We start from the raw sequence: 27640 nt of genomic DNA, 5'->3' as shown, positions 1-27640 counted from the left end.
ACTGCAGTCTCCAATTCACCAATGTCATCAAGGCCACTGAATACAGGTAGTTTTATGGCCATTTCCCTCTCCAAACTGACATCACCACTACCATCCTAAGAACCCACCCACACTGTGATGTCATAGCTCCCAGGTCCTTCCCCTACCCATCCAGAAAGTAAAGGCTAGAAGAAGGAAACAGTACATGAGTCAAGTATCCTGCTGTGAGGTGTCAATCACTGCAGGCAACAGCTCAAATTACCCTTAGCACTTTGACAGCTTGGGAAGTTAGGTGTGAAGGGGGATGGGAGACGAGTCAAAGTAGTACAATTCAGGCTTCACAAAAGACAGCAGCTTAGTCAGTCTAAAAAGAAGTAGCAGCAAAATGCACTTTGAAAGTCTGCTCTGAGGCATTTGCATTGTTTGTGTTTTAAGTAGTCAATGAAAGGCATGAAATGTTATTTAAAACTGACTGAAAGACAGCAGTGTATACATGTAAAATCAATGCAGTGACAGGAGGTTTAGAAAGAGAGGCATGTGTGATATAATTTTTTTTTTTAGACAAGCACTGCAGTGTGGGATGCCTAGATGCAGACTAAACAAACAGAATTACTTCAAGATGCCAGACCCCATGTGGTCATACTCAGAAATTATGTATACAAATATTTAAAAATCTGTAAATAGTCCTGGACTGGTGTTAACAGGTAGGAAACAGCAAACCATGATGGAATAAACATGTTTTTTGAGTCTGTGGGTGTGGTTCTCCTTTAAGCAACCAAGGAAACCTTTTCATAACAGTTCCAAGTAGCAGTTGCAGTAGCTCAGGAAGTGACATCAGCTGAATCATAAGCACACTCCAAGGAGTGTTTAGTCGTTTGACAAGCAGAAGCAATAAGATTACACAAAGATGATTCTTCCTCAGATTCTCAAAAGAAACAAACTTTAATGCGAGATTAAGAACTCTAAAGCCAAGTGTTGCAGAAGAATACACCTTTTCCTCAAATCTTTCAAAGGCTTTCTCATTCTTATTGGAGGGGGGAAGGATTAGCACTTACCAAATATTTAGCAGCAGCAGGATGTACTAAGGCAATCACAGCTGGATCAGCTCGGGGGTTAAAAAAACTGTAAAATCAAATAACTTTATGCAAATTAACTGCTTTCTTTGGGATAGGAGACTGCTTATTAGGCACGTTATAGTATGTAATAAAAACATCTAATGTTGGAAGAAACATGAGGAACTGCAGTAGGTTTGGGAGCTTCCAACTGTAATAAATCACATTTCTTTAAAGACAGTGGATACCAGCTGATTCTGGATTTGGTTTCAGAAAAAGAAAAATTCTTCCAAGGGACTATCAAATTAAACATTATCCCTCAAGAGTCGGAATCAGACATCTGAGGAGCAAAAAAGAACAGTTGTTTTAAATCTTACCATAACCAGAGATGTCATTCTCTTCCATGTTGCAGCATTCTTAGTGTGGGATTCTCTGCCTCAGGTGACCCAAACGGCGGCTCCTATACAAAAGCTTAAGCCTGGTTGGTGGGACGTCACACGCAAGGCTATAAACCAGGGACCTTAAATGTAACTTCTGCACTTACAGACCTCAGAACTTAATTTCCCAGTCAGTCAACTAGTATGAGCCAAATGATGTCCACAAGAAGAGTGAAATAACAAATGCTGGCTAGTCTGACTGTAGTCTAAGTGGTGCTCCAGGGTGCCCTCTAGACAAGCCAGCAGGAATGAAAGGGGGATAGGTGGGAGGGAAGGAATACTGCAACATGGAAGAGAAGGACATCTATGGTTATGGCAAGATTTTACACAACTATTCTACATCTTTCTAATACCATGTTGCAGTATTCTTAGTGTGGGAGAGTGTCACAGCTTAGAAAGAAGGAAGTGTGGAATTAGAGGTAGCGGATGACAAAAATGCTCCGCAGGATTGTCCTAGCAAACCCTGCTCTGGTTCTGGAGATGTGGTCTAATTTGTAGTGCCTGGTAAAGGTATGTATAGTGGACCAGGTGGCCGCCTCCAGAATGGAGGCTGTGTCCAGGCCTTTGAAGGAGGATTTGGAGGATGCTACGGCCCTGGTAGAGCGAGCTCTTACCCCCTGAAATAGGTCCTTGCCATGGTAGAAGTAGCAGAAGTAGATAGTTTTTCTGATCCATCAGGAAATGGTTTTGAGACTGCCTTGCCCAGGGCCCTGGGGTGGAAGGATACAAATGGTTGGATTTTCTGATGGACTTAGTTTTGTCTAAATAAAACCTCAGTTGCCTGTACACGTCCAGGGAATGGAGTATCCTCTCACTGTCATTAGTGGAAGAGGGGAAGAAGGTAGGCAAGTGAATGGATGGGTTTAAAGACAGTTTGTTGACCACTTTGGGCATGAAAGAAGGGTTGGTGCACAGGGCCACCCTGTCCTTGTGAAAAATAGTGTAGGGTGGGCAGGCCACGAGAGCTTGTAACTCTGACACCCTTCTACCAGAGGTTAACGGCCACCATCAGAACAGTTTTCCATGTGCACGTCTGGAGTGTCGCAGAGCTGGCTGGCTCGAATGGAGCCAGTGTGAGTTTTTCTAGGATAAAGTTCAAGTCCCAAGACGGTGGGATGGGTTTTCTTGGTGGTCTGATGTGCAAGACCCCTTTCAGGAACAACTTAACATCTAGCCTGGATAATAAAGGGGGGGTCTAGGGGTAAGAAGGCAGAGACTGCAGATAGGTGGACTTTCACTGAGAAGTACGAAAGGCCAGCCTTGATAAGTTCATACACACAAGTTAGGACTAGAACATCCGCTAGAAAGGGATCCCTATATGCCTTTGGAGATACCATTTGGAGAATCTTTCCCATTTTGAAATGTAGGATCTCCTTGTAGTAGGTTTCCTGGCCTCCCTCAGGACTGAAAGCACATCCTCAGAATAGTGGTGTCTGAATGGAAATTAAAAGTTTATCACCCACAGTGTTAGGCATAACATCTCTAGGTGAGGATGAATGAATGTTCCCTTCTGCTGTGAGTAGGTCCACCTTGTGGGGTAACTTGTGGTGACTGCCCTAGCTGACTGATTGTAGTAGGGGGAACCAATGCTGCCTTGGCTAGTAGGGAGTCACCAGCAAGATTTTTGGTTTGTCCTTCCTGATCTTCAGGAGGACGTTTGGAAAGAGAGGGAAGGGGGAAATGCATACAAAAACCATCCCTTCCATGAAATGTTGGAAGGCGTCCACCCTCCAGGCTAGTGGGGAGTGCTCCTTAGTACAGAATTTTGTCAACTGTCTGTTCTGTGGGGAGGCAAACAAATCTACTTGAGGCATGCCCCACTGGTGGACAGTGTTTAGAACAAATTCCCTGTTCAACATCCACTCGTGATACAGAGGAGATGCTCTGCTGAGAACATCGGCTTGTTGGTTGTCCTGGGATGGGATGTAGGTTGCCAGCAGGGATAAGTTGTTTCTGGAGGCTAGTTCCCAAATCTGTATTGCTAACCTGCATAGGAGATAGGACTTGGTCCCTCCTTGTTTGTTGACATACAACATGATGGTGGAATTGTCTGTAAAGATTTGAAGGGAACCTGGTTGCAGGATTGGGAGAAAGGCTTTCAGAGTCAAAAGGACTGCTGTCATCTCCCTCACATTGATATGTTTTTTCCGGCGGCTAGGGTGCCAGTTCTAATGCACCTTGAGACCCTTCATGGTAACCCCCCCAGCCCAGGTCCGATGCATCTGTATGCATGCATTCAGCTGGTGTGTGTGTGTGTGTGTGGGGGGGGGGGGTGGAGTGAAAGGCCTGTGTTCATTTGAATTTGTTGCATCCATCATCTTAATTCTGCTTTGAGGCAGGTTAAGAATGGGATCTGAAACTCTAGAGGGTGGTTGCGTTGGGAACGCACATTCTTCAAATACCACTGCAATTTTCTCATATGCATCCTGGTTAAAGGCAGCAGAGAAATGGTAGCTGCCACAAGGCCCAGAACCCACAGGAATTGTCTTGTTGATAGTTGCTGAACCTGGATCAGATCCTGGCAAGTGGGCAGTAAGGGAGAGAACTTTGCCTGAGGGAGGAATGCCTGCATCAGGTCTGCTTTGATCCTGCATCCCAGAAAGAATTTGTCCTGCTGTGGAGTTAGGGATGACTTGGGTAGGTTGAGGGTGAATCCCAAGCCTTGTAGCAAGGACATGGTGAACTGCAGATGTTCTTTTAGGGTGTCCTCTTTTTCTACAAGAATGAGGATGTCATCTGGGTAGGGGCAAATTTGAACGCCTTTGGTTTTGCAATAGGCTATTACTAGGGTCAGGCATTTTGTGAATATCCTGGGTGCAGTAGATAAAACAAAGGGCAAGGCTGTAAATTGGAGGTGAGAACATGGCCCAGTAAAACGGAAGTACTTTCTGTTAAAGGGTTTTATGGGGATGTGGAGGTAGGCCTTCTTGAGATCTAGCATGGCCACGAATGCCTGGGCTGGCAATAGTGGAAAAAGGGTCTGGAGGAATAACATTCTGAAAGATGAAACTCTTAGGTAGAGGTTTAGAAAGGACAGATCTAGAATTGGCCTCCAAGGGCCATCCTTTATTTGGTACTAGAAATAACCTTGAGTAAAAACCTTTTCCTTCTTGTCCTGGAGGGACAGGTTCTATAGTTCCACAGTTCAGAAAATCCTGTAGGATCTGGGGAATAAGGTGTAGTTGATTCTTGGGTGGGAATGGCATGCCCCTTGCAGGGGGTCTTCCTTTCCAAGAGAGGAAATATCCCTCTTCTACTATTGCCAGAACCCAGCGGTCTGTGGTGATAGTTCTCCAAAGGGGTAGGCAGTGGAAGAGGTGGGCTAACAGGGGGAGGTGGGCAAGGCAGTCACTCGTTGTTGGAGCCATTTCTGTCATGAAAGGGCTGTCTTTGGGTAGGTTGAGAGGAAGCTGGTCTGGAAGTGGTTTGCCTCCTGGAAGAGGAAGGAGTAGCAGAGGAGGGGGTCTTAGCTGGGTAATTCCTGTAGTATTTAGGAATGGGAGACACCAGAAGGTGTTTAATATCTTGAAGCTCCTTGCTTTTCTCCCAAAGGTTTTTAAAGAGTGCTGCAGACTGTTTCCCAAACAGGATGTTGTGGTCAAGAGGGGCATTAAGAATTCTGGACTTGAAGACCTCCGGCAGGGGTTGAAGGCGAGGCCATGAGTACCTGCGTAGCACTGATGCGGACGCATCAAATCTTGCAGAAGCCTCTGCTGCATCATAACTACATCTGATTGAATGGCTGGCCACTTGAGAAGCCATGGACAGTTTTGATGCTTTATCTGTCTTGTTAGGGGAGTCAGGCAAGGAGGACAGGAGAGTAGAGGCTTGGGATACTAAGTCCAAGGCATATTCTCTGAAGGTTAGGGTGGAGGAGGTATAAACCTTCTTGTCTATCCTGTCCATATTCTTATTATCCTTGTCAGTAGGCAAAAGGAACGAGGAGGGTATTAATACTGACTGCTTGTCAGGGGATACAACAATCACTTTGTCTGCCAAGGGGGTTTCACCAGGAATTTATGTTCATCAGGCACCTTATAGAAATGGTCAGGTCTCCTAGGAGCGGATGGCTATGAATCAGGATTTTTAAATGCTGAAGAAAATGCATAAAGATAAGCGGGTATAACTGGTGGAATGGAAGATGGAGAGGGAGATTCTACTTGTAGTAACTCAAAATATCTCTTTTGAGTTTCAGTCATTTGGGAAGTATCCCATTTGAAATATTCTTTCATTTTGATAATGGTCTTCCAAAAATTGATGTCCTCTGGGGGAAGAGTCCCCTTCTATGGATTCCTCATCAGGGGAATAAAATCCCAGTGGAGAGGCAATCTGTGATGAGTAAGTAATTTACTCATCCGATGAGTAATCCTCCTCCTCTTCTTGTTCATGAGAAGTGGGAAGGTGGATTGAAGTAGCTGTGGCAGGCCTAGGGCTGAGAAAAGGAATGGTGGAGGGTGAAGAGGCCGAGGGACTAAGAGCCATGAAGGCCTGCATCAAGGACTGACTGAAGTATTGCCAGTCAGGTAATCCCTCAGGAGAGGGAGATAGATGGTTGCTTTTCTGTTTCCTTTTCAAAGGAGCAGTCCTAGGAGAAGGCCTAGTTTCAGGAGCCTGAGTTGGAGCTGGGGTTTCGGATTCTGGTATCCCAGTTGGGCATCAGTGAGGCCTGGTTCCCCCTCAATATCTGTAGAAACCGATGTCTGAGCTCCCTCCGTGGACGTGCCGGCCGTTAGTTCAGAAGCAGTTTCCCCGAAGGGAGTCGAAGTAATAGATGGCTCTAACGAATGCCCCATAACTCCTAAATCGGAAGCTGGCGGGGTGCCCAATGGCAGAGGGGCAGTAGTAATAAGCCATGACATCTTGCTTGGCTTTTTTGCGTGGAGGCTCTGGCTGGGCGGCCGACTCAGGATCCATCCTAAGCGCTAGCTTTTTTAGTCTCTGGTTCTCTAAGTAAAGATTAAGGGTGGCCAGATGGCTTCTGAGCATTTTTGGGATGAAGGACTGGCAAACTGGACAAGAGGTATGGTCGTGTTCTTGGCCTAGGCAAAAAAACGTAATGGTCAGGCGAGTCCTTATGCGGACTCTGATGTCCGCACTGGCATTTACCCTTCTTAGCAGATATCAGGTAAAAGGGGGATCAGCAAACCAACCTCAAGCAATAGCAAAAAACTAAATCCCCAACGGGGTACTTAGCTTTAGATGTCTTGACAGTAGAAGAGCTAATCGATCGATATGCTGTTCGACTGTGGCCTAAAAGCTCTGGGGTCTGTGCATGCAGACGCCACATTTAAGGTCCCTGATTTATGGCCCTACGTGTGACATCCCACACCCCTACAGCAACCAGGCTTAAGCTTTTGTATAGGAGCTGATGTTCGGGTCGGCTGAGGCGGAGAATCCCACACTAACAATACTGCAACATGGTAATAGAAGGACATCAGAAGTTTTCCCCTCACAATCATGTTCCTCTTCAGTGTTCTAAAAATCCTAGACAATGAAAAATTACTTTTTCTCTTATCAGTAAGAACTGGAAAGGTCACAATGAACTAAACCCAATTAATTTCTCCTGTCCACAGTAACAGAGACCGGAAAAGATAAATGTCTAACCTGATTTTTTTATGTCATGAATTTCTATAGAAGCACATCTATTTTTGACAGATAACTCATCCCAAGGGATAGGCATCTCAGTCTGGCCAAGCAGAGAGTTTAAGTCCCTGCTCCTTCCTCCAAAACTGATGAGTGGTTCTCCCCTTACCCACTAAGTACACTCCAGCAGCTACAGAAGAGGAGTCTAACCCCTGGTTCATGGTTGCTTTGGGGGATACACCAGAGGGAGCCAATGAAAAAGATGAATGGTCTGAGGAACCAGAAATGGCCACAGCACAGTCACGTACCTGTAGCTGAGGTACAGTAGTCCGCTGAAGTGGCAAAGACTGCTGGTTAATGTTTTGCTTTCTGTGGCTGCAAGAAGGAAGAACCGAGGAACTGGTACTTTGTTTCATGATCAAGCTGAAAAAAGATGCCGTGTTTCCGGGGTAAGTCTGGCACAAGTAGTTGGGAAAACAAGTAGTCAGGAGGTCACTTTTTCTACCAAAAACACAGTGAAAAGCACTTTAAACAATACATCAGCCAAAAAAGTAAAATAAGACACATTTTACCAAAGAAAAAATATATTTAACTTGGTTAGAACAACTCTTCTACAAAAGTAAAAACTAACACTTTTAAAACTTACTGAAAGTCACATGGTAGGCCATGAAAAGACTTTCTCCTATGTTAAAATGATAAATTTCACAGCAAATGTTAAATTTGTCATAAAATTAAAAAGTGGAAGTCCCACCCTCGAAGGGAACTTATCTGCCCAGCAATGAAAAGTTTTAACTGACCGCCTATCCTCGAAAGCCCTCAAGAAGAATGCTCTTCAGTGGCAGGAAAGCTCAGAAGGGCTTAGCACCCAAACCACTTTCTCTCCAGCTCAACATGTGATGGAGTACCAGTTTTGCCATGTGGAAAGTGCCCCTGAAGCTTTGAAAACTGGATGGTTGTTATATCCTTAGCAGGATATAATCCACATGGTTATGGCTACTGCAGCAGCGATCAGTATGATTAACATCTGGCAAGCATTAAAAAAAAGTAGATTTTTCCACTAAAACCCACAGTGAAAAAGTGCTTTAAACATTTACCCTAGGCCCCAAAAGTAATCTAACACGTGTTAGGAAAAAATAGAATATCAATGAACCCCGACTATCACCAAACACAAAAAGAAACTGGTTCAACGATATAAAAAGTGTCACGTCCCAACAGTAATATTCAGCAAATTCTCTTTATTCCAAGTTGAGCGCTTTCATCTACAACCCGTAGATTTCATCAGAACAAGTACTCATCTCATATCTATCATATAAATAAGATCTTTCATCCAATCAAAATGTAAGCCATCCTAAACTACTAAAACCGTGTACTACATATTTAAAGAACCAACACATAAAATACATCAAGTTCATACTACAACGCTAAATGCAATTCAGTGGGATACATCCATAAAAAACTAATACAAGTAATATTACTACCTAATGCAATATAGTGCAATAACATAGGTTCCATAAATCTAATATAGGAACGATTATCTAGTATGTTTAAAAAAATAACATGCATTACAAAAATTGTTTAAAAATACATTCAGTCTACCAATAATGTAGTGATATAAAAGAATTAATACCTATACGGTAAACATTGTAATTATACTACTTAAACCTGTATTAAGGGTTTAGTAGGGTATAGTCATTTAGTCCTGGGGGGTTAGCAGCATTCAGTAAAATTTGCCACCTAACCTCTTTCTCCCCAGTTTAGCCTTGATATTTCCCCCTCTAGGATTAGTCATGACAACATCTAAAATAGCAAATCTGAAAGAGTCACAACTACTACTGGTTTCCAAATGTCTATATAATGCATTGCTCTTGTCCTTCTTTTTTACACAGTATAAATGGTCATATATACGGGTTCCTGAATCTTCTATCAGTTTTTCCCACATAGAAACTAGGACATTTTGTACATTTCCCTAAATATATAACATGTTGGGTCTGACAATTCCCTCTCTTGAATCTAACTCGTTTTATTACAGTTTCCCAATGTAATGGATTTTTCTTCGATAACAGTGTAACATTGATTACAATGTCCGCATTTACTAGTGCCATCCATCATGTCCTTATTTTTATTCTCCTTACCTGTTGTCCTAGTTTGTCATTCTTTTTACATTAGCCCCTGTCTTGTAAACAAAACTAGGTGCATCTCCAAGCTTGTTATGTACCCCTTCATCACTTCTTAAGATGTTCCAGTTATTGTAAATATTTTTAACTTCCCCACATAGGGATTAAAATTCTAAAATACAGGCTCGATTAAATACCATGTTATTATCAGGATCCTTGATTTTGTTGTTATGGGTAGTAGAATCATTACCCAGGACTGGTATATACTTCCCCCATTCTCTTTTTACATAGTTGGCTATATCCAATATTAGATTGTCAGAATACCCTTTCTCTCTTCCTGAACATCTCACCAATGTTGTTGATTTCATCTACCATTTCAGAATGTACCGTAGTCATTTGTGCCGCACTAATACACTGCTATTTTAGAATACTTTTCTGAGAGTGGGGATGGTTGCTTGTAAAATTCCAGGTATGAGTTACAAAATGTCTCCTTCCGGAATATTTTTTGACTGGAACCTGTGACCATCATTATATATGTATGTATCCAGATAGTTGATACCCTTCATATTATAATTATGTGTGAATTTTACATATGAATTTATGTGGGGGAAGTTAAAAATATTATTTACAATAACTGGAACATCTTAAGAAATGATGAAGGGGTACATAACAAGCTTGGAAATACACCTAGTTTTGATTACAAGACAGGGGCTAATATAAAAAGAATGACAAACTAGGACAACAGGTAAGGAGAATAAAAATAAGGACATGATGGATGGCACTAGTAAGTGCGGACATTGTAATCAATGTTACACTATTATGGAAGAAAAATCCATTACATTGGGAAACTGTAATATAAATAGAGTTAGATTCAAGAGAGGGAATTGTCAGACCCAACATGTTATATATTTAGGGAAGTGTACAAAATGTCCTAATTTCTATGTGGGAAAAACTGATAGAAGATTCAGGAACCGTATATATGACCAGTTATACTGTATAAAAAGAAGGACAAGAACAAGCATTATATAGACATTTGGAAACCAGTAGTAGTTGTGACTCTTTCAGATTTGCTATTTTAAATGTTGTCATGACTAATCCTAGAGGGGGAAATATCAAGGCTAAACTGGGGGAGAAAGAGGTTAGATGGCAAATTTTATTGAACGCTGCTAACCCCCCAGGACTAAATGACTGTACCCTACTAAACCCTTATTACAGGTTTAAGTAGTATAATTACAATGTTTACCGTATAGGTATTAATTCTTTTATATTACTATCTATATTATTGGTATACTGAATATATTTTTAAACAATTTTTGTAACATATGTTATTTTTTAAACATACTAGATAATCATGCCTATATTGGATTTATGGGACCTATGTTATTGCACTATATTGCATTAGGTAGTAGTATTACTTGTATTAGTTTTTTATGGATGTATCCCACTGAATTGCATTTAGCGTTTTAGTATGAACTTGATGTATTTTATGTGTTGGTTCTTTAAATATGTAGTACATGGTTTTAGTAATTTAGGATGGCTTACATTTTGATTGGAAGATAGATCTTATTTATATGAAAGATAGCAGATGAGTACTTGTTCTGATGAAATCTATGGGTTGTAGATGAAAGCGCTCAACTTGGAATAAAGAGAATTTGCTGAATATTACTGTTGAGACATGACACTTTTTATATTGTTGAACGTGTTAGGAAAACCAAGGTTTAAATGTTAACTTTTTTTTCTCAGAAATAAAAAGTCACACTTCACAGTAAGATGTACCTAAAGTCATGTGTCAGTCACTTAAATCACTTTTCCTAGCTTAATATATTATATACGTATTTACAGAAAAACCTAAGATTCAGGCACAAAAAATAATGGAAGTTTTTTTTTTTCTCCCTGAAGGGACCATATCTGCCCAGCAAGCTAGTAATGGTTTGGATGCATGGAAGAAGCCCTTATTGTTTTGGAAGCTGGTTGGCTGACTGGCAAGGTGTAATCCATGTAGTGAAGTCTACTGTATCACTGTTAAAGAACATTTACTATAGCTTTTTTTTTTTTTTTTTTTTTTTTTAACATTTAGTGTCTCAAGTCTTCTGGGGGTAGACACAAACACTAGCATATAAATGGCATCTGCTCACCTGTTAAAGTCCTCACATTCTTAAGACTTAACATAAAAATACCTCTATTACATTCATCCAAACAGTAGACTGCAAAGAACTCTAAGCACAGCAGCTGTGGTTATAGAACATCAAAATTTACAGCAAAACTGACACCACCCGCTACTAGTGACTACATGGTTAAAAGGACTAAAAGCATCACTTACAGGACAACAAAGGAATGGCCTCTGGCAAAATTAATCAACACATTGGGAAGAAAAATAATTGCTCATCTTTCTCTACACAAATGAAATGCACAACTTAATTCAAAAATGTCTTTAATTGTTCAAAATAGCACAAAACAACAGAGCACTAAAGTTGTATTGAGTCACATGGAATACTCCTCTACAATGGAAGTAATAGCTTTTCTTTGAGAAAAATGGCAAGTGAAATCAAGGCAAAAGTAATCTAAGGACTAACACATTTCACTGCTTAACACACTATAATACAAAACCAAACAGTAGAGGGGTGGTACCACCACTGAACAATATTAGGGCAATAAGTTCTGGTTACAGTCAGTAATACTTACCAAGGGTAGCTGCCATTTTTCCTGGGTATGTTTGTGTAATGTGGAGATGGGGAAGTTTGTTTGCTTTGTTTTTTTTTCATTCTAAGAACTGTAATGCAAAATCTAAATCTCACAAGAGGAAAGACACAGCCTAATGTTTCTGTAACTGGTACATGTCTTTGAATGGGTGGCATAACTGTGCTGCAAGTGGGAGAACAGTCTGGCACAAAACAATACATTTAACCAGAAATGGGGGGGGGGGGGTCTTAACATACCAGATTTGCTTAGGGTGACTTAATAATACAAACAAAAGGCACTTAAAGGATTCCTTACCACAACCCTCCCCCAAACAGTTGTTACAATTTTCTGGCTTGAACACTGAAGCGGAAAATTTACTATGAGGCAAGCAAGGGCATATTCACCTGTTGCCAATTATTATGGTAAAAGTATTTTACTTTTATCCATTTGAGATAGTGTCTACCAGTGGGTTAATGTACCTAAAAAACTCCTATCAGAGTGCAGTAGTAGGGTTACCTGACTTAATACCCCGTTTTTGTTCTTTACTCACCCTTTTTAAATAATATTCACCTGCTTTGAAAATTTAACTGATAAAAAGGTTACAGAATTACTGCTACAATGTTTTACGTTTACCATATCTTTCCACACAGACTAGTTGCCACCTCAGAGCATCTAATCAATGAGGAACAACCCTCCCAAATGCAAGATGCTGCATGCTCTACTTTACAATAACAGGCTACTCAGGGAAAACAAGATCAATTTTCCATAAGCTAATCAAATTTTAACAATTTAAACTGTTTATATATCTATATAAAAAAAAAAGCTTTGAGTTTTTGGATTCTTGTTAAATCTGTATGCATGTATGTGTGCATCTCTCTCTCTATATATACACACACACACGTTTACTTTTCATTTGTTTTACAGAAAAAAGGAAACAATGTTCCTTATTTTCACTCGGCCAACACACGTTTGAATTTAGATGTTGCAAGTACAAAGTCAAAGAATGTTCTTAAAAGGTGTGTGATTTCTCAATAGTGACAACCACACACACACAAAAATATATAGATTCTAATGTTTTTATTTTTTTTTTGTTTTTGCATGCCCTCAAAACCAAAGGTTTGCTTACCTGCAGCTAGCGTAACCATGACTGATGCATGCTTATTTTATTTGTTCAGGAAAACAAGGTAAGAGTGACCCGACTACATTATTTGATTGATGGAATTAACTCTCCCCTCCCCAAAAGAAAAGTTTAAAATACAAATAGTCCTTATCAGTTACTAGCCTGACTAGGTCCAAAAAATGACCCAAGTTAACACAATAAGTCTGACAGACACTCCCTGTATAAAAAGGAAAGGGCACAAATTTGTACATTACATCCAAAGGGACCCTTCCCAGTTCAAAAATGGTGCTTTATCTGAATGGCAATGTTAACACATGAACACGTTTAAAAATACATAAGCTGTTAAGGTACTGTATAAAAAGGCAGATGTACTAAAATCTCAACCAATTTGTAGAAGTTAGACTTTACTTGGCAATGCCAATTCCTAAATGCATTTTATATTTTAACCCCCCCCCCAAAAAAAAAAAATAAACAGCTGTACAATTCAACCTCTCCAAGAAAACATTTAAAACAGATCTGGATTTCTGTATCTAATGACAAATAATACAATGTGTTCAATGTATACAGGGTTGGAAGAAAAAAAATATAAAAGCCTAGCCACACACATTTTCACTCATATGGTGACAGCATATAGCACAACTCAGAGCACCCTCATTTTTCATGGATTTGATATCCATTCCCAAGTCCCATCCTGCTCAGCAAAACATTCCACCAAAGCGGCAGTCAAAAACAGAAAAACTCAAAACATTTTTTATACATGGTGGTGATGACTCAGTTCAGTTTTATCACTGACCCAGATTTGCTGAAAAACTGCTGGGATGTATACCATGTCTTTTTTGAGAGCATTTATGTACACATTGTTTTCTTCTCTTCAGCAAATCATCCAGTCTCTACCAAGTAATTTGCACTGCAACTCAACTTTCTTGGAAATAATGCAGGAAAAAGTTTTCATTAGAAAAAAAAAATAAAAAAAGAGTGAAGTTTGAAGAATACCTTCTTCTCCAAACACCAAATGGCAATTATAAATTGACTGAAACTGCTCGACAGCTGAAACCCGGTCTCACTTTTCAAGAAGAAAACATTACATTTTTGGGAGCTAAAAAAAGAAGTGCTTTTCTGTCTTACGCAAATTTATATATTTATATATATATATATATATATTTATATATTTATAAATCTTGGCAACCCAAAACAAGTCTGCCAAGACTCCCCACAATTAAGTGTTCATCAACAGAGAAGGGAAAATACCTTCACTCTCATTAAAACTGCAGCAAGTTTTTAACACTTTTTGCAAAGCTGTGGTAGTGCACTCAGATCCTTCCAGCAATTCACTTTTCAAGAACAATCAGTATTAAATTTCTTGACTGGAAAATGGTGAAGTGCCGTTTACTTGCAGTACTAAGCTCTCTCCAGTCCACCACGACTGCCCAAAAGCCCTGAAGGTGGCAAGGAGTACATCTGTGATGGAGGCAGCAATGTTGTTTACAGCTGTAAAGGACGTACAAAGCTGGTAGCTGCTGCAGTATATAGGAAGATGGAAGTACAAGCCATGGCTTACTGGTAACCTAGAAGATGCAGTCAAATTACTGTCCATCAGGTTTTGTCTTCTTTGGAACAGATTTCCTAAGGGGGAAAATAAAGCTACATTTAGACAATATTAAGGGAAATACAAAGCCTTCTGTAACAGTTTAACATGGTTGGGGGGGGGGGGGGCTAAAACGCTATCTGCCTAAACACAACCCAGCATGCATACTATGTTAATCTAATAAAACAGAAAATAACTGCATTACTTAACTTAATGGTGTGGCAGTCCCAAAACAAAAAAAGATTCAATATGATTGAAAAGTATAGTATGAATATACTGACCGTAACTGGATATGTTCGACTGCGAAGATCACTGCTGCAGTTGCATTCATAAGTGGAAATTATGCTACAAGTAGATGCCCAAAACATTCAATCTAACTTTCAGACTTCTGTATTCTCTCCACACCATAAATGTCAGCAGAACCCATGACACAATGGGGAAAGCAACCCACACCATCTTCAATTATTTTTTTCTGGGTGAACGAGACAGCTGCTCCTAAGTCAAAAGGGTGAAGGACTCGGATACAGGAGGAAGACAGTTGCCTCAACTTAGATTTGGAAGTCTCCTCCTGACTACAACCAGGAAAGAATGTTAGAGGGTGGGAGGGAAGCAGTCTGCATCAGTGATCATCACATTCTCTTATCTACACTGTAAGGATGCTCAAACAACTGTACTAATTTCTTTGCAAGGATCATTGCTACAATAGCATGCATAATGAATGAGAAAATTACTACAGCAGTAAGAGGCCTGGTCACAAGCGCATATAGGATGAAAGAGCATATATGGCCTTGCAAACTCCAGTGATACAGCATGTCCACCTTACAAATGCCTAGAGAAAGTGTACAAGGATGGTCAGTAAAAAAGATACCACCGGACAGCTTCTCAGACAGGGCTTGTTTGGAAAAAGGTCTAACCTATCAATTTATCTCAACTGTCTATGCAACCCATCAGGAACCAGAAGCTCTCTACCTCCCTGGGAGGTGAACTGTTTGGTGCAAGACCAGCCCAAGACTACCTTGGGTATAAAAGAAAGACTGGCTTCGAGAGTCACTCTATCCCTGTGCAATACTGTGTGAAAGTCTCTATATAGTAAGGCTTGAAAATTTAACTAACAGACACCAAGAATAGAGTTTCCATGGTAAGAATCTGACTTGTGTTGAAATGGCTGTTCAAAAGTAGGGAGAACCAGATTCTTCGTTACAAAATTAAACTTTGAGGACGGCATGGGTGTTATCACACTCACCATAGCAGATATTTAAGGAGGATCAGTGTTCATAACTACATAGGAATTAGCGACAGGCAGACATCTGCTTTTCTGACCTGACAACCATACCTCTGAAACTCTTAGCACAAGAAATCTGGATAAAGCCAAATATAATGGGGAGACAAAGGCCTAAAAATAGGGACAGCATTTAAATATTGGTCTTATGAACTTAGAAAGTTTCTAGAATAAAAGGTTTTGCATCACCATGCATTTTCTGAAGGATATGAAGCATGAAACTCCAATGTCTGTCATTATTTAGTTAATTCAGTCCTCAACGATTTGCCAGAAAGCCACAAATTTTATGAGGAATAGACCAAAAATATAAAGTAAAAATCTGAACAGTCGAGAGATATGCCTGCATCCCAGGTAAGAGGCTGTTGAACTCCCCTCCATCTTCTAGTCCCATCTGCCACTGTAGTAGAAAGGACATGTGCTGTAAATGGAAAAACTCTGATTTTGACAAAATAATGTTATGCAGAAAATTACCACAACTGCAGAAGTTCAAGTATGCCTACTGTTGCTGCAGTGCTAAACTGGCACATCTGCTGCAGAAGGCTAGAAACCTGGCCTGACTCCACGGTCTTACACCCTTTCTCCTCTAGTTTGGGCAGAAACCTGGACATCAGGATGCTTGTTGTATAACAGGAAGGTACAGCTATGCAAAATCTTACCATAATGGTAGATGTCCTTCTCTCCACTGTTGCAGTATTCATTACATTAGGGATCCCCTGCCAAGGGTGGCCTGACATCCGGCCAGTATGCATCACACATCACATGTATGCTCCTTGCATAGCGTAGGGTATAAAGATGATGTCTGGATGCACCTTCCTCAGAACTGACAGCCCCAGTAGGAACGCCAGTCCAAGGAAAAGAAAAGGTAATCAGTACATCCAGAAAAAAATGGACCAGGAGGTGGAGTGAATACTGCAACAGTGAAGAGGACATCATCTACAGTTATTGTAAGATTTTACACAACTATTATGTCCTTCCATTTCACTGCTGCAGTATTCATTACATTAGGAAGAGTGCCAAAGCTCAGGAAGAAATTTGGGAGAAGGAAGGACCAGCAGAGCCTTCCAGCAAGCCATGAAGGATGGCCCTAGCAAAACCAGCTGTAGCTCTGGAGATTCCATTCAACTTGTAATGCTTGGTAAATGTATACATAGAAGTCCAAGTAGCTGCTTCAAGAATACAGTTAGTATCCAAACCCTTGGCAAAAAAACAGCAGAAGCAGCCACAGCCCTACTAGAATGAGGCCTAAGAGAACAAGGAAGACTATTAACATGAAAGGAATAACGAAAAGAAGTAGCTTTTGAGATCGGAGTAGAAATAGTTTGCTTGGATACAACTGTTCCCAGGGATCTGGGAGCCCTGAAACTAGTAGCTTATTGGCCGTTTTGGGTCAATTCCTATTTCTTTCAGTTTCCCTGATGTAAAACCTGCATTTGCGCGGTTTTGCACATAGTGCAGCATCGGGCAGGCCGCTTAAATGGGTTTAAACTATTCCCGGCTCCACAAAGTCTCCTCTTCACTTTTTCCCTTAGAACTGTTCTAAATCTCAAAGTAAGCACTCTATATTTTCATTCTAAAGCCCTGCAGTTGCTCGTATAAGTAATCTTATGAGTAAGCACTAATAAACTAAAGCACTACACCCTCTTATACTCCCTTTAAGTACTTGGCTCCCTATTGGTCCTTTTTGATTAGTCAAAAAGTAGTTCTTTATACTATTCTGACGTGTCCAAAAGTCAGTTTCGGGTTTACTCTCCAGTCCAGCTGGTGAATCTGGGAATCTTGAGGCAATGTTACAACTGCCTTATGTACACAGACCACCCTCTCCTCCTCCCAACAAGCTCAAATATATGTGAGAGATGTAACTATATAGCCAAACTGGAGGCCGAGCTCTCTCAACCCAGTACTGGCGCAGTCAGGAGGAGAAGGTAACCACACACACCACAAATCCAGTCTCACATAGACCTATCGCAACAGCAAACCAAACACATAACACACAAACATACTCGGAGGCTCTAAATAAAAATCTGCCAAAGCAGCAGAGACCTCCAAAGCAGACATCCAAGCAACCGCTACCCCACAACAATACCCACGTATCACACAGTTCACAAAGTCAGTATGCCACATAGTCATAGCCCTTAAGGCTAAACAACACACCTAATACACTTGTAATAGGTGACTCTATTGTCAGACACACTGACGTCCCACTCACCAGGCTGTTCCAAAGCAAGCACAAATATGACTCTGTCATAGTCCATGCTGGTGTGAATGACCTGAGACGTACCTCCCTGGACTACATGAAGAGAGACATAGAGGAGCTCTCTGAGCATGTAGCCCAGGCCGGCATGACCCTGACCATGAGTAGCATCTTACCCTCACCAAGAATGATGCCACAGTATAAAGACAAAATGATCAATTTTAACAACTGGCTAAAGTATTGGTGTCATTCAAAGGGGATCCAGTGTCTGTCAGCCTGGGATGACATGCTCGACAAGCCACGTTGCTTCGCTAGGGACGGCTGGCACCTGTCACCCCTGGGCTTTCGAATACTGGCTAAGGCTCTTGCCACCCCCATAGTGCCTTTTTTAGGTAAGGCTCAAAAGACAAACCCACCTCCATAGACAACACAAGGAAAAAGAAACTAAGGGTAATGCTGCTCAACGCCAGAAGTCTAAACCTCAAGATGCACGCACTCGAGGCTCTCCTCAGTATGGAGAATATCGATATCTGTGCAGTAACAGAAACCTGGTTCAAGGCTCCCGAGAGCACCCAGCACTACCAGGTTATACCTCATACCATGCTTTTCGGCCCCAAAACACGGACCGAACCACAAAAGGAGGGGGAGTATCCATATTCATCAAAGATACCCACACCTCCAGGTTAGTGGCACTGCACGAAGCATCGGAGACCATCCATGTGCAACTAACAGTGGGCAAAACTGCCTTTCAGTTTGTAGCCTGCTACAGACCACCCACCCAAACTCAGGAACTCCACTCTGCTTTCCTGAGAACACTGGAGAATATGAAGGTCTCTCCAAACACCATTATATTGGGTGACTTCAACTACCCAAACATAGACTGGGAGCACTATTCAAGCCCCAACACCCTCGCCCAACGGTTCCTAGAATTTATAAACTCGAATGCTATGGAACAACTGGTCACCACTCCCACAAGAGGGGAAAACATATTGGACCTGATCATCACCAACATGGGGACTCTATGTTCCATACCAGAGGTATACCCCTCATTGGTAAGATCTGACCATAAATTAATCTCACTGGACATCCATATCCCATCCCCACCCCTAGCCAAGGAAACCATGGTGAAAAACTTCTCAAAAGCAAACTTCACACTTCTCAAAACCAAGGTGGATTCCTTCAAAGCCCCCGGGCCAGTGGAAAATATGGCCCACACCGCAGAATCCTTTACAAACGCATTCTATGAACACCTACAGAATGCATGGATCGTGCTATCCCAAATAAAACCAAGACTCACTCCTCCAAAGGCAGGAGACCTGTCTGGTGGACCCCAGCCATAAATAAGCTATACAACAGAAGGAGGAAGCTACTACATGGTAGAGCAAAATCCCAAAAAGGGAAGGCATCTCTGATCAGTACTAGCAAGAAACTATGATCCCTCATAAAATCATCTAAGGCCAGCTTCGAAAGAAAAATTGCCCAAGACGCTAAAGATAATCACAAGGCCTTCTTTAGTTATGTCAGGAACCTAGGTGGCAACTCCCAGATATGCTCTGAGTTAGTGCAAAATGACAAAAAAATACACTGAACCCACAGACATTGCCAACATCCTGGCAGACAGGTTCAGTGCAAACCCCCCCCCCAAAAGAGCAAATGTCTATCCCAACAGAGTGTAGCCTCCCTGACATCACAGATGCACAGGTGAGAGCTGCCCTCTCCAAAGCAAAAAACACAGCATCAATGGGACCGGACGGTGTCCCGGGCTGCGTCTTACACGAACTCCAAGAAGAAGTGAACCCTCACAAAGTCACTGTTCAATCTCAGCCTTACTACAGGATATGTACCCAAGGAATGGCGTACAGCAACAGTGGTCCCACTCCACAAAGGTGGTGCCACAACGGACCCCGGAAACTATCGCCCTATAAGCCTGACTAGCCTGGTCTGCAAAGCTATGGAGCGTATCATCATGGAACTCATAAATAAAGACATTGGGAACCTCCAGACACTGGATCCTACCCAATTCAGCTTTGTTAAGGGCAGATCTTGCCTCTTGAACCTGGTCAACTTCTTTCTAACAGTCACCAAAGCCACAGATGAAGGGAAGGTAGTCCACACAGCCTACCTGGACCTCGCAAAAGCCTTCGACACAATACCCCACTCGGGCATCATAAATAAGCTCACCAGCTTAAATATCAACCCCTATGTCATAAGATGGGTTGCAAACTGGCTCAGGGATAGAACCCACATGGTCAGAATTGCAGGTGCCATGTCAGACTCTAAACCAGTTACAAATGGCATCCCACAAGGCTCAGTCCTGGGACCTCTCTTGTTCGGTATATATTTCTCTGAGGTACAGGCTAACACGGGAGGACTATGGCTGACCAAGTTCGCAGATGACTGCAAACTGGGTGCCATAATCGACTCGCCAACTGACACAAGCATCCTCCAAAAGGGCCTCACAGAGACGGATAACTGGTGCCAGAGCCATAGCCTAAAGCTAAATGCCAAAAAGTGCATAGTCATCCCCTTTGGGAAAAACAAAGTGCCCACAAATTACCACATAGGTGGTAATCTATTAAGTACGGAAGAAGTAATTGGGGATCTGGGGACCCAAGTAGATAGCAATCTCTCCTTTGACAATCACGTTGCCAAAGTGGTTAGAAAGACCTTCTATATAGCCCACCTTATCATGAAAGGGTTCACATTTAGATCAAGAGAGGTCATTGTGCCCCTCTACTCATCAGGCCCATAATTGAATACAATGCCCCATTCGGGATGTACCTTACCCAACACCTGCAGCTACTGGAAATACCCCAAAAGTACTTCACCAAGAGGATCAGGGGACTCAAACAGATGCCCTACCCAGTTAGGCTAAAGAAACTCCAGCTCTACTCAGTTGCTTACCACCTACTCAGAGGCGATCTGTGCCTGACGTATAAAGCCATGTCCAACCCAAAATTAATGGATATGCTCCACCTCAGGAAATCCAAATCCCTTAGAGCTACATGCTCCAGGGACTTAAACCTTAGCACAGAAATAAATAGGACATGCTGGAGGGACAGATTCATATCCCAGAGGCTCCCCTCACTCTGGAACAAAATCCCAATCCATGTTAGGCAGAGCCCCTCAATGACCCTCTTCAAGAGAAATCTTGACGAGTGGATGGGAGATCATAGGTTTACCCCGGGATCTCTTATGTGTCCCTACTAGACAGAGGCACAGTAAACTAACCTTAAAAGGGCTATCTTCTGTGACCTACTACACAGAGGCACAGTCAACTAACCTAAAAGGGTGGCGAAAGCCAAACATACTCTGGCTAGGCTTATAAATGCCCTAGGGCAGATAGTCTAGTATCAACCTATGAACCTAAAAGAAACAAAGAACTGATCAGATTTCCTAAGTCTTAGTCTTATCCAAATAAAATCTGAGTTGTCTATGCACATCCAACGTGTGCAGCACCTTCTCACAGGTAGACTGCAGAGAAGGGAAAAAAGTGGGAAATTAACAGACTAAGGGACAACTCATTCACCAACTTGGGCATAAAAGGAGGATTAGTACGCAAGGATACCCAGTCCTTTATGAAACGGCCAAAAAGGAGGACAAGCCATAAGGGCTTGAAGTTCCGACACCCGTCTGGCAGAAGTAAGGGCTAACGAAAGAATAGTCTTCCAAGAGGAATGTTGCAAGGAAGCTGAAGCTGCAGGCTCAAAAGGAGCCTGAATCAGTTTTTCCAAAACAAAACTAAGACCCCAGGGAAAACAAACAGGCTTCCTGGGAGGTCTAATATGAAGGATTCCTTTTAGGAATTGTTTAGCCTCAAATCTAGAAGCTAAAGGAGGAGATAAAGGCAGACAAGCAGAAATAGCTGATAAGTGGGCCTTAACAAAAGAATAAGTCAATCCAGCACTGAGCATTTCACACAGATAAGAGACAACCAAAGAAATAGCCAAAGAAAGTGGGTCCAGGTTACGAGAAAGACACCACACAAGAAACCTCTTCCATTTTGATCAATAGGATTTTCTAGTATTGGGTTTCCTGGCTGCCTGCAGGCCCCTAAGCACGTCCTCAGAAAGATTAGTTGTGTAAGAATTTACCACAACAATAGAGGTCCTTCTCTTCGCTGTTGCAGGATTCTTTAAAAGAGGGAGGTACCTGCCAAGGCAACCCGACATCAGCCAGCATATTAAAGTCTTTTACTACCGTAGGGTGTGTGGTAAATCAGATGTAGGCTACTATCGGATGGAGGCCATTAAGAGACATACACGTGCACCATCCTCAGAACTGATACCCCAGGCAGAGAGACACTCCAAGGGAAAGAGGATCAATGCATCCAAGAACAGAAGGAATTAGGTGAGGAGAGTGGGACGGAATACTGCACCAGAGAAGAGAAGGACATCTATTGTTATGTTAAGTTCTTACACAACTAATATATGTCATTCTACTCATCTATTGCAGTATTCTTGGGAGAATACAAAAGCTCATGCAGAAAGAGGGGTGGAGGTGGAAGAAGAATTTTCCAGGAAACCATGAAGAATGGCCCTGGCAAACCCTGTTTGGATCTGGAGACAGAATCCAGCTTTTTTTGGTGAAGGTGAGGACATATGTCCAAGTAGCTGGTTCTAGAAGGGAGTTAGTGTCCAGCCCTTTGAGGAAGGCCCCTGAGGAAGACATAGCCCTAGTAGAGTGAGCTTTGACTGTGCCAGGAAGGGCTTTACCATGGTGGTGAAAGAATGAAATGGATTTGGAGATCCAGTTCGAGATGGTCTGTTTGGATACAGGCAATCCCAGAGTGCTGGGGTGGAATGACACTAACAGTTGGTCTAAATTTCTAAAAGGTTTAGTTTTGTGCCGACAGAATCTGAGTTGTCTGTGTACATCAAGTGTGTGTAGGATCCTCTCACTACTGTTCCGGGGTGAGGGGGAAAAGTTAGGTAGAAGAATGGCCTATTTTAAGGATGATTCATTAACTACCTTTGGCATGAAGGAAGGGTCAGTATGAAGGGAAACCCAGTCCTTGTGGAAGCTCTAGGAGGGTGAAGCCATTAGGACTTGTAGTTCTGAAACCCACCTGGCAGAGGTAACAGCCACCAGGAGAACAGTTTGTTTGAGGGAGCTAAAGCAGGCTAACTCAAAAGGCTTGAGTCAGTTTCTCTAGCACAAAGTTAAGATCCTGGGGGAGGGCACTACAAGTCTCCTGCAAGGTCTAATGTGGAGGATGCCTTTAAGAATTTGTTTCATCTCAAATCTGGAAGCTAGGGTCAGACAAGTAGGGTCAGCTGACAAATGTGCTTTTATAGAGGAATAAGCTAAGTCTGCATTAAGCAATTCACACAGATATGACAGAACCATAGGGGGCTCCACTGTAAGTGGGTCCAGGTTTCTAGCAAGACACCAAAGGGAAAATTTCTTCCAAGTGGAAAGGTAACATTTTTTTTGTATTGGGTTTCCTGGTCTCCTGCAGGACTTGAAGCACGTCCTCAGAATAAAGGTGTCAGAAAGGAATCAGGGCTCTACCACCCACAGGGTCAGTTGAGTTTCCAATTGTGGGTGGCTGAGGGACCCCTTATTCTGAGCGAGTCAGTCCACTCTGTGGGGTAACTTGTGATGACTGCCTTTGGCTAGATGTAGAAGAGGGAACCAGTTATGTCTTGGCCAACAGGTAGTCACCAGCAAGATTTTGGGTTTGTCCTGTTGAATTTTCAGCAGGACTTTCAGAATGAATGGTGGGGGGGTATGCATACAGAAACTTCCCCTTCCAAGAGACTGACAGGGTGCCCACTTTACATGCCTGAGAATGTGGTTCTCTGGTACAAAACTTTGGAAGTTGTTTGTTCAGAGGGGAGGCAAACAAGTCTAATTGTGGAATACCTCCCTGGTGGACAATATCCAGAAACACATCCCTGTGAAGCATCCACTTGTGGGACTGTATTCTGGATCTGCTCAGTGTCTGCCACAGAGTTCTGATTGGAAGGGATGTACACCGCCTGAAGAGATATTTCCAGTAGGCACGCTAGTTACTAAGCCTGCAAGGCTAGTCTGCAAAGGAAGTCTGATCTGGTCTCCCCTCCCACTTGCTTAGATACCACAGAACAGTCATATTTGTCTGTGTAGATAAACAACCTTCCCAGACTCAGGAGGGGTTGGAAGGACTGCAAGGCAAGGATAAGTGCCGCCTTCATTGTGTGGTCTTTCCCCTGAGAGGGTGTTCACAGACATGGAACTGTGTGTGGGCTCAGAGCTGCTCCCCAACCTGTATCTGAAGCATCTGTACACAGGTCCTAAGTTGGGTGCAATGGGTGAACAGAAAGTCCTGTATTTATGGACAACTGTCTTATCCACCACTGGAGCTCCTCCTTGAGACAGGGTACAAGTGGTACTGGAAATTCTAGTAGTTTGGCATGCTGAGACCACACTGATTTCAGGAACCACTGGAATTTCCTCATGTGAAACCTTGCCAGGGGTAGCATAGGGATGGTACAGGTCATCAGTCCTAAGATTAGTAGAAACTGTCTCGCAGACAGAAGTTTGAGGGAAAGAATCTGCAAAAACTAGGGAGATATCCTGGACCTTCTGGGGTGGGAAGACTTCCTCATTTCGCTGGTTTGGAATCTGCACCCCAGAAAAAAATGGTCTTGGGATGGGGCAAATGTAGATTTTTTGAAGTTGATGGTGAATCCCAGGCTTTGCAAAATGGCTATGGCTGACTGGAGGTGGTTGTTCAGTTCCTCCAGAGAGCTGGCTTGAAACAAAGGTCACCTAAGTAGGGGAAGATTTGAATGCTTTGGAGTCTGCAGAAGGTGAACACTGGCGCTAGGGATTTTGTGAAGACTTTTGGGGCAGTGCAAAGTCCAAAAGCAAGGCAGAGAATTAAAAATGCCAGGAGCACACCGAACAGCGTTGGAATTTCCTGTACTTGGGATGAATGGGGATATGAAGATAAGCATCATTGATGTCTATGGATGCTAGGAAGGCCTGGGGAAGAGAGTCTGGAGAATTAGCATTCTGAAGGTAGGCACTTCCAGAAAGTTGATATAGGAGAGGTCAAGGATGGGTCTCCAAGAGCCTTTTTTCCTGGGAACCAGGAACATGCGTGAACAGACATGGGCTGGATTATCCTATGTGAGTAGGTCCGCCTTGTGAAGTAACTTGTGATGACTGCCCTTGGCTAAATGTAGAACAGGAGGAAACCAATGTTGTCTCGGCCAAAAGGGCGTCACCAACAAGATTTTGGGAGCATCCTGTTGAATTCTTAACAGGACTTTTGAAATGAGTGGAATGGGAAGGAAAACACAGAAACACCCCCTTCCAAGAAAAAGATAAGGCTTCGACCTTCCCAACCACAGGACCTGGGACTCTGGCACAAAATATCAGAAGTTGTCTATTCAGAGGTGAGGAAAAAAGATCTATTTGACAAGCACCCCACTGGAGGACAATGTTCAGAAACACATCCCTGAGAAGCATCCATTCATGGGATCAAATTAAGGGCCTGCTCAGAGTGTCTGCCACAATGTTTTGACCTGCGGGAATGTAAACTGCTTGAAGAGTCACTTGATACTGGAAAGCAAGATCCCACACTAGCAAGGTCACAACCTGCAAAGAAGATAAGACCTTCCCCCGGTTTGTTAACATACCGCATATTACTGTGGTAATGTCTGTAAATACCTTGAGAGTTCCCGGTTAGACGAGAGGAAGAAAAACCTGAAGCTCCACCAAAAGAGCTCTTATCTCTTTGACAATGATGTGCTCTTTCTGTTGAGAGACGACCACACCCCCTGCATCTTTAGGGAGCCAAATGCTTCTCCCCATCCCACTTCTGAAGCATCTGTGAACAGCTCCTGAGAGGAAAGAGGGAGAATAAAAGGGAGTCCTGGATTTAGAGACAACAGCTGGATCACCAGTGAAGTTCCTTCTTGAGACAAAGTAGAAGAGGACAGTATTGTTGTGCAAGAACTTAATAACCTTAGATGTCCTTTTCTATATACTGCTGTATTCATGACATCAAGGAGTTTGCCTCTGGTGAACTCTCACACATCTGGCCATTATACAAAAGTTAAATGCTACTGCTAGGATGCGTGTGATGTCCCTCGCCTCACTTGGACATCCGTCGCAAACAGACATCGGGTATAAAGTGGACATCAGCATGCACCTCTTCAGAAGTAAATGCCACAGGAATCAGACACTAAGGAGTGGTTACTCCAGGAAACTGGATCAGGCAAGTCCAGAAACTGGAATATGCAGAATGCAAAGTATACTCCACTCTATTTTTAGAGTAATAAAACCTTTAATCCACGCTTTTGTTAAAAAACTTCATCAGAATATAATGAACATACAAAACCCCACAGTTTAAAACCACTATGAATATTCATCCCCACCAAATAGGCACATTACTTCAATTAAACAATGAATCCATCAAGATTTAAAAACAGGATGTTATTTCCTTAAATAGACTCTTTAGTCTTTTAAAAAACATTTGATGTTAACAGCATCATTTATGCCAGGTTCTCTGTCTGAATTTAATCTAATTTGCCATAAGGTTTCTCTTTGTTCAAGGTATGTTTTAAAATCACCACCCCTTAAATCATTTGCTCCCTGCTCAAGGATGGAAAATAAAAACTTTTTATACTCAGGGCATTTAATGGTGTGCTTGTAAAAATCATTGGTTTTGTCTTGCTTTTTAATACTATAATAATTTTCTTTTATTCTAACACCTAAGGACATAGTGGTCATACCAATATAAAATGCTCTACACCGTGCACAAACACCTATATAAATAATTCCTTTACTCTTGCAGTTGAAATGTCCAGAAACCTTAAGATTGCAAGGTAAATGTTCTAAACAAAAGGGCCTTCAGAGATATATATACAGATGTTACAACTCCCACATTTATGCATACCCCATCTTTTCTGGGTTAAATTCATATTGTGTGCTGACTTGTTTCTCTTTCAAAAACAGTTTTTAAATTACTTTGGTTTTTGTAAACAAACTTGGGGTGAAGTCCCCACTACATCTTGTAACTCTTTATTCCCATCTAGAATCTTCAAATTGTCAGAATATTAGTCCATGATTAGGAATGGCTGGATAATGTGTGTCCCTTTTACTCATGATGTATTCTACATGTCCCTTTAGCAATACCTCACTACACCCCCTATTTTTAAATAGAGAGGTAATAAATTCAACTTCTCTTGAAAAATCCCCCATCTCACTAGTCAATCGACTAGCTCATATGACCTGTCCCTTTGGGATGTTGTCCTTCATGTAGCGTGAGTGAAGGCTGCTGTAATGTAAATAGCTGTCAGTGAAAGTGTCTTTCCGATACATTCAACTAACTCACTTTTCTAAACTTAAATCCCACTGTAAAGTTGCATTTAAAAAATTAAATTTTAGTCCTACATCCCCCAAAGTGAATCTTAAATATTCTGACCTAGAATTAAGGGTGTCCAAAAAATATTGAACTTTTCTTACATCTGCAACCATGATAAAAACAGGTCGTCCATAAATCTTTTGAAAAATGTAATCTGATATTCAGTTATTAGTGGTTTTAACACAGCATTTTCCCAATTATTCATCACTATATTCGCAAATAATGGGGCTGCAGGGGACCCCATAACAACCCCCCGAATT

The 27640-nt window shown here is 42.0% G+C and overlaps 1 protein-coding gene across 4 annotated transcripts in view; it reads right to left on the bottom strand.

Annotated features, from left to right (window-relative positions):
- Nucleotides 1–11579: 11579 nt before the first annotated feature.
- HCFC1 (host cell factor C1) overlaps nt 11580–27640 on the bottom strand; it is a 3865385-nt gene continuing 3849324 nt past the window's right edge. For all 4 annotated transcript variants that reach the window (XM_044080175.1, XM_044080172.1, XM_044080173.1 and 1 more), the window contains exon 26: nt 11580–14587. In XM_044080175.1, coding sequence (XP_043936110.1) covers nt 14548–14587 — 40 coding nt within the window. In that variant the 3' untranslated portion in view covers nt 11580–14547. The remainder of the gene's footprint in view (nt 14588–27640) is intronic.

This window comes from Protopterus annectens, chromosome 8.part0 (assembly GCF_019279795.1).
Source record: "Protopterus annectens isolate FY-2018-M chromosome 8.part0, PAN1.0, whole genome shotgun sequence".
In the NCBI taxonomy this organism is placed as follows: Eukaryota; Metazoa; Chordata; order Ceratodontiformes; family Protopteridae; genus Protopterus; species Protopterus annectens.
Note: the sequence above shows the minus strand (reverse complement) of the source record. Positions and strands in the feature narration are given on the sequence as shown.